We start from the raw sequence: 13,634 nt of genomic DNA on the forward strand, positions 1-13,634 counted from the left end.
TGGAGCTTCTACTAACGCCGCCAGCTCAGTTCATGATGGACTGAACCCACCATCTTCCTGTTACATTTTCCCCACCACTCTTCCACTTTCCATATTTTTAAAAGGTGACATTCTTCTTGTAGTGATTCAGGATTGAAAATCCAGCTTCACCTCTGACCCTACCTCCAGCATTTGTCATCGACAGCCAGTTTCCCTGGTGGCCACTTGTAGGTCTGTCAGTAGTGTCTTATTTTTTATTCTCTGCTGCCCGGATTAGGCTTCTGGAACAGCCTCCAGATGATTTCACTGCCTGCCCTAAAACTCTCCTTTTTCTCCCTAGCCTGGTCTGCACTCATTCTGGTCCCTGTATAAAGCACATGCTAACCACACCAGAACCAGTATTCACTGTTCCTAAACACGTGTACCTCTTCGTGCCTTTTCTCATTTGGTTTCTCTTTGGAATGCCCTTCTTCCCATTCCTTCTGTGTCCCAAATGTGTCTGGCATAACCACTGTTCATCCTTCCAGGTCCTTGGGTACTCAATGCCCATCAGTAAGAGAAACAGAAAGTTTGTGTTCAGAGATGTAAGATTATAGAGGCTGTGGGAGAATACTCTTTCAAGAAGGGGATAATCAAAGGACAGTATTGTTAAAGGTAAAAGAAAATAAGGATTCTGAGAAGTCCACTGATGACACTTGAAAGAGCCATCTACACTCATGATTTCCAATTCTCCCTCCTCTCTTCTCCCTTAAACCCAGTCAGGCTTTTGTCTCTGACACTCCATGGAGTTGCTCATCATCAAGGGCCTCCACATTGTGAAATGTGATGGTCAATCCCCAGTCTTCCTCCTACTCCAAAGCCTGCTCCTTTTCATCTCAAGTTAGATGTGACCAAGGCAAACACGTGAGGCATCCTCAGCACCCCTCTTTCTCTCAAACCCTAATCCAGTGGATGGTAGCTTTCACAACACACCCAGAATTAGCCACTCCTCATCTCCCCCCTGGCTGTCATGTGGCACACCGCTTCCATCTTTGCCTGGATGACGTCAACAGCGTCTGGGCTGGTCCCCCTATTTCTTCTCTTGCGCTTCCCTCTGGCCTCAGTCTCTTCTAAATGCAGCAGTCAGAATGAGCCTGCTAAAACCCAGGTCAGGCCTTGTTCCCCTCTGGTCCCAACCCTATCTCAGTTAGTGTGAAAGTAACTATCCTTGCCAATACCATCAGATCTTATCTTCTGGTCTCCCCCATCTGGCTCTTTTTACTCTAGCCACTCTGGGCTCCCTGATGTCTCTTGAACATAACAGCCTGGAGAGTTCACCTCCTTCACACCTTTGCTCAAGGAAGCCTACCTTAACCATCTCCTTTACTTTTCTCTATTTTTCATATACTTGTCACTTTCTAATACATTACATTATTTATTTGTCATGTTTATCATCTATCTCTCTCAGTGGTCACTGATATATCCCAAGGTCAGTGTTCATGGATATATCCCAAGCATCTACAATAGTGCTTGGCACATAGCAGATACTAAATAAATATCTATTGAATGAAATGATGAAGAACTTTTGAGAATGAAACTTCTGCGAAGTGATGATGACCTAACTAGTTTACATGGATGTGGTAGCAAATACATGTGAAGAAAGGAAACCATAAATGTAAAATAGTTTGGAATTTATCCAAGTCTTTCCATTCCTATATGCAGTCACTCCAACACATGGAAAATAGGCCTATTTGAATACCTCTATTTTCTTATTTTAACTAAGACACTACGTAGGATACAACAACAATGGACATTTTAAGCACCAATAAATGACCACGACATCTTTAAACATTTATAAATACTAACCATTCCTAAGTATCAATAACTATCAATATATTGTCAGTTCTGTCATAACACCTGATGGTGTGCAATTTGAAAACGAGAGCAAAACTGGTTCGTGAACTGGTTAATAATCATTGACAAACCCATATTTTTTACCTGTTTGCTATGGTAAGCAAATACAAATAAAATGATATATAATGTATAATTTCAGAAATATATAATAAAAATATAAACAAAAAATTCAAATATAGTAAGCAAAAAATACTGTGAAATTTAAACTATAAATCGTTCAAGAAAGGATGTTTACATTTCTATGAAGATGATTCTTTAGCATTAGTTTGGCATATTGCCACAGGTTTTTAAATTTTTTTTTTTTCAACGCTTATTTATTTTTGGGACAGAGAGAGACAGAGCATGAACGGGGGAGGGGCAGAGAGAGAGGGAGACACAGAATCGGAAACAGGCTCCACGCTCCCGGACCGCGAGATCGTGACCTGGCTGAAGTCGGACGCTTAACCGACTGCGCCACCCAGGCGCCCCTGCCACAGGTTTTTAAATGAAATGGCTAATCTTTTAAGTTTCTGTATATAGGCAAACACAAAATTATTTAAAATTGTAATGGTTCTAAAACTCACAACTGGAATATGAAGAATGATTTGAGGGCAGGGTGGGGGTGGTGACCATGATGCATATAAACCAAAATTTAAACAAGGAAGTACAATTTAGTTTTCCCTAATTAGATTTGGAATTATCCTGGCTTTCAAAATTATAATCTTTAAAATGAAACAAAATCTTCATTAATTTCTTCAGGGAGTCTGAGCCAGTAATTCTCCCTGGGACCTCTTCTCTGAACATGAAATAGTAAATAATCAATCAATCTGTTCAAGTATCTCTATAGTAAATCATATAGTAAATACTTGATGAATAAATCATCAAGTATATAGTAAATCATCTATAGTAAATCAGTATAGTTATATACATATATATCATATATATTTTTGTGTTAAGTTTTCATTAGGATAAATATTGTAAGAGCAAAAATAAACCTACTTTACACCAGAAAACAGGCTGATCCTAACACAAGCAGGCTTTGTCATGTAGGTTAAATTTATCTAAATGAAATAGTATCCTATAAATTAGTTTTAGACACTAATGGAGTGCAGGAGGAGCTAGCAAGATTATTTATATAAAGAACTGGAAGATACTACACACTAAGCAGTGGATTTATCTTTTTAATTATTCCACTTAGTCTTAGAATAAAACAAGTCTTTATTACCTCAGGCATGAAGACTGGACAGCAGCAGGAGAGCGGCAGGAAGGCAGCGGGGAATGTGTGGAGCAGAGGGAAAGACTGGTTTTAAGAAAGTACGTTCTGTGGATGACTGAGTGACCGAATATATATCCTTATTCATAGTATTTTCATTAACAGGTATTTTCAGCACAGCCTCACAAACACAATGATATACTATTTTTTACTGCAGTCTACTCGTTGTCTACCATACCAGTTCTAGAATGAGCAAGGCACACTCAAAATGGGCTTTAAACCAGGTGTGTTTCCCTATGAAAATGGTAAAATAATATTATAAAATAGACTCTGGAAAAAAGACATGCTTATGGTAAAAGACACACAATAAATGAATTAGCCAGGCACAATTCCAAGAGCAAGAACTATATTTACAGTCTTCAAGTAGAGCTCATATTCGCTTTTGCCTTTAATTGTAACGTTTAGCGAAGGAGCAAAAATAGTGAATCTCATTTTAAAAAATCAAAGTTCAACTTATACTTGGTTCTCTGCTTATTTTTTTAAATTTAATGAAGAATTATTTCAGTGCAATATTAGTGAGGGTTTTTATTTCTTTTAAATATCTTACCACAACTATTGTATCACATTTTGTAAATTGAACATCTAAAATGTTTGAAAGCCAGAAAAATACTAATTCGGTGAGAAGCTCTATTTCTGTTCCTCATTTTTTATACGCTCCATAATTTTTGTAACGTGGACCAAAACGTCACTGTTGCATTTGCTTCCTTACTCTCAGGCTCCTACATCTTTGCCAGGAGCCCAGAGTGGGTTGGTTGGGGACTAGACTACACAGCCATCGGCAGTTCTGTGATTTCAGGGACACGGTGCTCAGCCCACTGCCTGGCACAGAGCACACACATACAGCTGAACAAATAAATCTTCATGCCAGTATTTTGGTTGTTTGACTGAAGGCTCTAGTTCTTCTGTGAAATAGATCGTATGTTTACTGAGGACTTCCTGTCAGTTTGCATGTTAGACTAAAGTAAAATTTAGTGAGTCAGTGAAGACACTGTAGACGGTTCACAGTACGTACACATATTTTTTTCTTTATGCTATCCCTCGTCGGGTAGAGAGCTGTATCAAGGTGTTTATGGGTGAACTTTATGCCGTACTGAATCTGTTTTAAAATAGTACAGTAAAGAGACACCTGGGTGGCTCACTCAGGTAGGCATCCGACTCTTGATTTCAGCTCAGGTCAAGATCTCATGGTTTGTGAGACTGATTCCTGTGTTGGGTTCTGCGCTGACAGTGCGGAGCCTGCTTAGGATTCACTCTTTCCCTCTCTCTCCCTGTCCCTCCCTTGCTCTCTCTCTCTCAAAATAAATAAATAAACATAAAAAATAATTCAGTAAGAAAAGTGAATCTGCGAGAAATAGGTGAAATATAGTGGCAAAATATTAATAATTATTGAAGCTGGGTGATAACTACTTTTTACACTATTTTTTAAAACTTATTTATTTTATTTATTTATTTAGAGAGCACGTGAGTGGGAGAGAAGGACAGAGGGAGCGAGAGACAATCTTAAGCAGGTTCCCCACTCAGTGCAAAGCCCAACGCAGGGCTTTGATCCCACGACCCTAGGATCATGACCTGAGCCAAAATCAAGAGTCGGACACTCAACTGACCCAGTCACCCAGGTGCCCCAGAGGCTCTTTACACTATTACCTATACTTTGTATAGCTTGAAATCTTCAATGATAAAAATAATAAATTCAAAGAAATTTCAACAAAAATGGTTAAGGGCAAAATAAAGACATTTTCAACTAACAAAAACATTTCTATACTTGTCCATCTTTTACAACACGGTTTATACAATATTGTAACCACAGTGAAAAGTTGGAAACAACTTAAATGTCAGTCAGTTGGGACAGTTAATGTAGTAACACCCCCATGCTACAGAATGAATCCTATGTGCCCATGAGAATAATGAGTGTCAGGTGATAAAGGAGGTTCCACAGCAGTGCACAGAACCTGATTTCATGTTCATAGGAGTGTGTGAATGTCCATCCACATTCAGAGGGTTATGTCTGCAAAGAGAAATTACAGATTATTTTTTAACTTTTCTCTTGAAACTGTTTTGTATTATTCAAATTTTTACAAGGTATACATTAACTTTATATTGGGCAGAAATTATTTTCTATAACGATATCCTGTACTTTTTCTCATTATGCTATTATTTCTAGGTGATGGAATGATTTTTTTTTAACTTAAAAATTATCTTAGGTCTTGGGGCGCCTGGGTAGCTCAGTTGGTTAGGCATCCAACTTTGGCTCAGGTCATGATCTCACGGTTTGTGAGTTCGAGCCCCGCGTCGGGCTCTGTGCTGACAGCTCAGAGCCTGGAGCCTGCTTTGGATTCTGTGTCTCCCTCTCTCTCTGCTCCTTGCCCCCTCATGCTCTCTCTCTCTTTCAAAAATAAGTAAACATTAAAAAAAGTTTTAAAAATTATGTTAGTTCTTAAGTAATTCAAAGTGGGGAAGTTCTATACTTGTAAAAAATCATGAAATCTGGAATAGATTTTTAAAATGAAAATGAAAACATTTAAGGCATTTTAACAAACACACTCTTTTTCCTCAACCACCTACTGAGTGTATTAAAATGTAAGATGTCAAAAACTACATGAACTACATGATTTTTTAAAAAAAGAATATAATTATGTACCTTTCAGTTAATTGAAATCAGGCTGAAATTCTATTAATTACAGAAAGAAATAGCATATATAGAAGAAGAAAATGTTTTCTATTTTGTTCATAAGGAATTTGAATTGAAAATATTCCAACAGTTCTGTGCAAAAAAAGTATTTGTGGATATTCTAGTAATACGTTTGTTCTTAGAATAAAACAGATGGCAGAATGGAATAAAATGTAATTTCCAGATGCATGGTTTTCTGAATTCAGTGACTTGGACTCAGCACTATCAGTTAAATCTCAAGTTTGTCTTTAGCCAGCACTGCAATTTTGTGGAGTACATTTTAATGACTAACATTATCTTGGGTAAAAGTCCCAAAGGTACATGTTCCAGTGGTTGTGGAATCTTGGATCTTTGGGCCATCTGCTACTGCTATGACCTCTTAGTCTGCAAAGACCATGGAGCAGAGTGGGAGGCAGCCACAGTGGGACCTCTATCCACCTCATCCCTCTGTGGGGTCATTTACGATTTGCAACAGACCCTGTGTATGGCCCTTATTAACGGACTGCACTGTTCCCAACATTTCCTATTTCCTTGTTGATTATAAAGCTTCAAAGAATTTAAAAGTAGCTCCTTCTTACCAAGAGGTTGGGGATTCCCTAAACATGGCAATTCCAGTTCAGATAATGTAATGAAAAATAAAGGAAAATAGGTCACCTAAGTTACCTGTCCTTCCTTCACATCCATGTTCTAAGTTTTAGGAATGATGAGAGATTTCTGAACTTTTGATTTGTCCACATCATGTATCTGTAATCAGATTGAAGAATCACACTTGGTGAAAATGAACTGTATATACTTGCAGTTGTGTTAGAGCAGATATTCTATTTCTCATTATGTTTCTAGATGATCTTGGGCAAATCACTTAAATCTTTATTTAGGGATTTTAGGGGCCCACCATATGGCAAATAACCCAGATTAAAAAAATTTTTTTTTACCTTGCTCCTAGGAAAACTGGACTGTCCATAATGGATAGTATTGGAATGAGGTCTCTTTGAAGCTTTTGAAGATTCTTGACACAATCTTCTTTTAGACCTCTGGGATGTTTTGCTTATCATCAATTTGTGGTCACTTACATCAGCTTTTATAGTCTGATTTATTGATTGTGGCTGCAGTAGTTGGGGATCTTCTGTTTCTGTGTCTGATTCAAAAATGTATGGTTGTTTTTTCATTTTTAGTGATTCGCGGCCTTTCCCCAAAATTTGTGTTATATATTTCCTTGTTAAATTTTCTTTTCTATTCACTTGGAAGTCAACCGCACTTTTTATTACACCTAAACTGTTATTTGATATATGAGATACTGAACTATTAGAGAGGTGTTTACTTTCATTTAAACTCACAGTTGGTGATTCTCCATTAGAAGGGGGATATTTTGTCATATTTTCACAGGACTCAGTATTTTTTCCTTGCAGAAGTCTGGAAATCTTCTGATTTAAATTTCTAGCATTCATCTGAATGTTATGATTAGATCTTTTTTTAATAGCTGGATCTAAATTCAGCTTGTCATTTTGGATCACACTAGTTTTAAGTGAAAAGAATTTAGATTCTGTAACAACATGCTGTTCCCTTTTCAGGTTGCCAGGTTCTAAGATCTTTTTATTCATCTGCAAGGATCGATTTTTGAAAACTGGTATGAATGTAGGGGCAGTATTATTCTGGGAGCTTAAGTCTGTGCCTTGAACTTGAAGGTTTCCTGTGTTGGGCTTTGGTGCTTCCAAATGTACTTGTGGTGCCTTGTCAGACAGGGATTTCTTTCCGCTCTGAACAGACTGCTGCTGGAGGTGCAGTGCTGAGGACACCCAGGTTTTCTTCAGCTGGCTGCCTGGAATCTCCATCCTGTGGTTCATGGCTCCTGAACCTGGTACAAGACACTGAGCCAGGACAGGTCTGGTGCAAGGGGCCCGAGTCAGAGAGGACCTAAACACTTGTTTAGTGGTCAGATTAGGCGCCTTGACTTTGTTTTCCTAAAAGGATAGAGATTGGGAAAAATTTAAAATGTAAAAATGTTAATGGAAAAGAAATAATATATAAAATATCATCAAAATAAGAATACCGAATAACACTACAATATATAAAATAGAAAAGAAAAACAAAAAAACAAATGAGCCTTCTTGAGGAAACACGTACACTTCTTACGGTCTGCATCCTTTTTTACATGCCAACCTTTCAAGATATTTTAAGATGAAGATAGGCTCTACATTGTATACAAATTGACTATGAAAACTACAATTAGCTGCCTATTGCCCTCCAAGTATGTCCACGCTGTTCTCACTCAGAATGTCTTTCTTTCTTGTGTATACTTTTTTCCTTTTCAACTTCCCATGTTTCTACTATCAGTATTAGGCACACACACACACACACACACACCAGTAAAAGGTGGTGTTCGTAACTTTCAGTGTGCATGTTCCATCACCCTTTGAGGGTAGGAACCATTACTTATTTATTCTTATATACTTTACATTCTTTTATAAAAAAGGTTTTTTTAATGAATAAGAGACAGAGACAGAGCATGAGCGGAGGAGGTGCAGAGTGAGAGAGGGAGACACAGAATCCAAAGCAGGCTCCAAGCTCTGAGCTGTGAGCACGGAGCCCGACTCGGGACTCAAACTCACGAGCTGTGAGATCACGACCTGAGTGAAGTTGGAGCTTAACTAAGCCATGCAGGTGCCCCTATACTTCACATTCTTAAACCCTTCACACAGTTACTACAAAATACTTGTTACAAGAAATTAAATGAATGGAAGAGGTGGCTGCATCTATACCAGGCTTTTAGTAGGATTTTGACTGTAGGGCAGTGGCTGTCTGTGTCTTGATCATTTGTATTTTCATTGTCTAAAAAGTGCTGGTACCTGGTAGCAATTCAACAAGGATCTGTCAGACTGACTTGTCAGACACCCCAAAGAGAGCCAAGTATTTATAGTCTTTTAAAAGAAATTATGGGGGCGCCTGGGTGGCTCAGTCAGTTAAACGTCCGACTTCGGCTCAGGTCATGATCTCACGGTCCGTGAGTTCGAGCCCCGCGTCAGGCTCTGGGCTGATGGCTCGGAGCCTGGAGCCTGTTTCGGATTCTGTGTCTCCCTCTCTCTCTGACCCTCCCCCGTTCATGCTCTGTCTCTCTCTGTCTCAAAAATAAACATTAAAAAAAATTTTAAAGAAATTATGGTAATATAGATAAAACATAAAGTTTACCATTTTAACCATTTTTAAGTATACAATTCAGTGGCCCTAAGTGCATTCTTCATTGAACTTAAGTTGTGTAACCATCACCACTATCTGTTTCCACAACTTTTTCTTCATTCCAAACAGAAACTGTGTGGTCTTCGGCAGCAATTCCTCTTCTCCCTCCTTGCAGCTCCTAGGAACCTCTATTCTCTCTCTCTGTCTATGAATTTGCCCACTCCAGGTATCCTGTGTAAGTGGAATCATACAATATTTGATGACTTTTTTATGTCTGGCTTATTTCACTCTGTATGTTTTCAAGGTTCATCCGTGTTGTAGCAGGTGTCAGAATTTCCTTTCTTTCTATGGCTGAATGATATTCCACTGCATGGAAATCCCACATTTTGTTTATCTAGCCACCTGTTAATGGGAAGTGTTCACAGTGTTTTATTTTTTTAAACATTTTACTTTATTTCTTGAGAAACAGAGAGCACAAGCAGAGGAGGGGCAGAGAGAGAGAGGGAAACACAGAATCCAAAGCAGGCTCCAGGCTCTGAGCTGTCAGCACAGAGCCTGGCATAGGGCTCGAACCCATGAATGTGAGATAATGACCTGAGCCAAAGTTGGAAGCTCAACCAACTGAGCCACCCAGGTGCCCCTATAGTCTTTTAACATATGTATCTATCGAGTCCTAGTGTCTGTAAAAAAGTGACGTGTGACAATAATCTGAAACATGGAATGGGAGTTCTTTTCTCACTCTCTGGCATCAAAAACCCATAAAGTCACAACTTAAAATAAAATTTTAAAAACTGCTAGAAATAATGTGCAAACCCAGTGCAACTGACTTACCTCTCTCCACTACTGGAGATAAGCATTGGAAATAGGCAAAGAAAACGTAAGACAGCAATCCATTTATTGATTAGGCAGAATAAATCACACTAAAACTTAGTGGCTCAAAACAATACTTGTCTTCTCTCTCATGATTCTGGGAGCTGACTTGGCTTAGTTTGGAGTCTCTCACGGAGCTGCAGTGAGATGACCCTGGGGCTGGCGTCACTTCTTCACTTGCGTGTGATGGTGGATCCTGGCTGTAAACTGGATTAACTTCAAGCAGCCCCTCATTTTGCCTGAGATCCCAGAGCAAGTGTCCTGAGAGAGACAGTTTCTACCTGACCTAGCCTCGGAAGCCACACAGCATCACCTCTGCCACAGTCCTGCCCAGACCCAGGAGGAGGGAACATAGACTCCACCCTGCAATAGCCTGAGTGTTGTCATTGGTCATAAGGGCATGTGAATGGACAATCTCATGGCCATGTCAAAAAGCATTCTGTCTCTGGCCAGAACCTGTGTCATCCCTTACCGACTTCAAGCCTCCAATGTCACAGTACCAAAGGACTGGTGCATTTTGCAATGAAGTTGCACAAAAATCTGATGCAGGGTTTAGACAGGCTTAAAGAGGAGATATGGTGGGAGATGAAGGAACCATGGCCCAATTATGTCTCCACACCAACAAGGTGCCATAGGATATCCCCCAAGGGGCTGAGTTGCCATACAGGCCTCACAGAGATGGAAATTCCAAGTGTAAATATGGTGCTTGCTTCACTTCCACCTTTCTCATCACATGTTACCCCATGCCAGGACTACGTAGAGACAGGAATTCAGAAAAATAGACTTCTAGCATACCTAAGTTGACATAACACAAAGTCTACATGGAGAACAATATTCATTCTCCTACCCTGGTTATTCTTGGGAGAAGTGGGAAGACTCTAAGAAAAATTTGGGGTGAGGTTTGAGTTGATGCTAAAAACAGATGAGGAGGGCTCACTTCTTGTTTGTCTGTATATTTCTCAAGTTGGAGGCTTATCCATGTCAGTAGGGCAAGAATACACTTTACTTCTCCATAATTTTCAGAGGGCACCAAAGACCCAGACAGGTTTCATGACCCTGAGTGAAGGGATACAGAGGCTGACCAAGGAATAAGAGCTGGCTTATAACCCCTGCAGATTGCTACCTGGAATGAAAAGGCATGCATCACAAAGGGGTTTGTATTAGTTTGATAGCGATGCTGTCCCTATGGATGGGGATGCCACTACCATGACTGAGTGGCTTAAGCAACAGAAATGTATTGACTCAAAGTTAAGGAGGCTAGAAGTCTGAAATCAAGGTGGTGTTAGGATTGGGGCCATGAAGAAAGTATCTGTTCCAAGCCTCTCCTCTTGACTTGTAGATGGTCATCTTCATGTTCACATGGAGGTCTCCCTGTACATGTGCCTGTCTCCAAATTTCTCTTTTATATAACATTACCAGTCATATTGGATTAGAGGCCCATTCTATTCCAATATGACCTGATCTTAACTAATTATATCTGCAGTGATCCTATTTTGAACAAGATAAAATCCTGAGATACTGGGGTTAGGGCTTCAACACATGAATATGAGGCAAGAAGGACACAATTCAACCCATAACAGGGTGTGATGTGTCCTTCTGAAGGCCCTCTGTACAAGGGAGCTAGGAGAAAACCCTGCACACTATCTTCGTCAAGATACTTCATGAGCAGAGACCACAAACATCAGACCAATCTAGGTCAAGAAGTGAATGCCTCCCTCACCCCTGCATTACCCAGCTGTGACTGTGGGATGGGTATGGTGGACTGAAGTTCATCATCCATCCTATCCTCTGTCTAGTGTTCCTTCCTAAACCGGTGCCTGGAAATCTAAAATGGACATTTTCTCCTCTGCAGCTAGGGTTCAGAATACAATTTAGGATCAACTAATCAGACACAATCATACATTACTTGGAAGAAGTGAGATAAAACCACACTTCTGCAGTTTCTGCTGGAAAGTTCAATTATGAATGCCTTTGCTATTTTAGTTGCAGAGTTAGCAGAAGTTAACTATCCACGCATCATTTTTGTAGGTGTCCAGAAACAGAGCTTAGGGCATTCATTCTCATGGACCATATGAAGCAAATCCACCAAATGTCCTCAGCCTACACAGCCTTTTCTTGTATAGATGCTACCATAAGGAAAATAAGAATTCTTAAATTTCAATGAAATTCTGCCTCAAGGAGAGCTTTTATCAGAAGTGACTGGATCATCTTAAAATGTTTCAATATGTATATATCTCCATTTGATGAAAAAAGGGTTGAAGAACTAAGCCATTTTTTGACCCTTGGGTTTCATAAACTATAGTAACTTTTAAACAACATACCTACTACTTGAGATTCCAAAAGAAAAACTTGTTCTAAGCAGATTCATATGAGAATAGATTACTTGTATTCTGACATAAAACTTACATAGAATGTGTGTCTGAAATATGCTTATATTCACACCCTGTTTTGTTTTCACCTGTGTTAGGAACATACATCTGATGAAAATAACTTCCAAGGACTTGTTTTGCCCCCTAGCTTGTCAGTGTATTATTTCCTCATTCTTTCAACTTCTAAAATAAATAGCCCAAAGGGTGAAACCTCTAGGTTTATATTCAAAATTTATAAAAAGACTACAAAAAAGTACTATGTAAATAGCAGATGAGATCATAAATAATTCATAGAACTTAAAATACTTAAATGGTCAAAAACCAAAGCTTTATGAGGTCATAGCTAAAAAAAATCATATGCTTTACTACATTATTATCATTATTCTGCCAGGTATCACTGGCAAATGTGGCTGACTTTTAACTTCTAGAACTCTACATACAATTTACATAACTTGATGCATTAACATAAAGTGTAGAGGAAAACCAAAAGCCTTAACCTATATTATTTAGATATGAATAGATGTCATTTAATGGAGTCCTAGAATTAAGGTCATGATTAAATGAAACTTGAGGACTGACCGAAATGACTGATCAAATGTGTTTTATTAAAATCTGGTTCTGTGTAATACACCACCTGAGTGTTTCTTGATTAAAGTTGAACCATAGGAGTGAAGTCATATGATACTTGTCTTTCTCTGACTGACTAATTTTGCTTTAAGAGACAAAACAGATGAACATAAGGAAAGGGAAACAAAAATAATATAAAAACAGGGAGGGGGACAAAACATAAGAGACTCTTAAATATGGAGAACAAACAGAGGGGTTGTGGGAGTGGGGATGGGCTTAAATGGGAAGGGGCATTAAGGAATCTATTCCTGAAATCATTGTTGTACTATAGGTTAACTAATTTGGATGTAAGTTAAAAAAAATTAAAAAAAAAAGTTGAACCAGAATTCAGTTAAGCTTAGATCTAACCACAGGCTTGTAGGAAATATGAGGTTTAGAAGAATATGTTAACTTCAAATGACATGACCTAAGAAAGCAACAGTCAGTTCCAGAATATGGTACATTCTCCAGGGCAAATGGTCCAGTTCTTCCAGCAAATAACTGACATAAATAAAAGGAAAGTGGGGAAGGGGGTTGGAATATTATAGAATAAAAGAGACTTAAGAGACAACAACCAAATGAAATTACGTGGACCTTGATTGGATTATGATTTAAACAAAACCTCTAAAATTAATCTTTGAGATTAATAGGGAATTGTAATATGTGCTGATACTACACGATGCTAAAGAATTATTGGATAATTTTTTAAAAGCTCCTGTCAGATAGAAATGCATACTAAAGTCTTCACAGATGAAACAACATCACATGTTGGGTTTCTTTTTTTTTTTTAAGTTTATTTATTTATTTTGAGAGATAGAGAGAGAGA

General features: G+C 38.6%; 1 protein-coding gene and 1 long non-coding RNA gene across 3 annotated transcripts in view; one reads left to right on the forward strand and one right to left on the reverse strand.

The window, feature by feature from the left end:
• The window catches only part of LOC121032796 (uncharacterized), a 40,749-nt gene that overhangs the window by 22,198 nt on the left and 4,917 nt on the right, over positions 1-13,634 (forward strand). The gene's annotated exons all lie outside the window — the stretch shown is intronic.
• Positions 5,933-13,634, reverse strand: part of CUNH18orf63 (chromosome unknown C18orf63 homolog) — a 28,671-nt gene continuing 20,969 nt past the window's right edge. For both annotated transcript variants that reach the window (XM_040478562.1, XM_040478565.1), the window contains exons 11-12: positions 6,725-7,750; positions 5,933-6,536 (exon numbers count right to left, since the gene is read on the reverse strand). In XM_040478562.1, the coding sequence (XP_040334496.1) occupies positions 6,480-6,536; positions 6,725-7,750 (1,083 nt within the window). In that variant the 3' untranslated portion in view covers positions 5,933-6,479. The remainder of the gene's footprint in view (positions 6,537-6,724; positions 7,751-13,634) is intronic.

This window comes from Herpailurus yagouaroundi, unplaced genomic scaffold (assembly GCF_014898765.1).
Source record: "Herpailurus yagouaroundi ecotype Mexico unplaced genomic scaffold, PumYag 142, whole genome shotgun sequence".
In the NCBI taxonomy this organism is placed as follows: domain Eukaryota; kingdom Metazoa; phylum Chordata; class Mammalia; order Carnivora; family Felidae; genus Herpailurus; species Herpailurus yagouaroundi.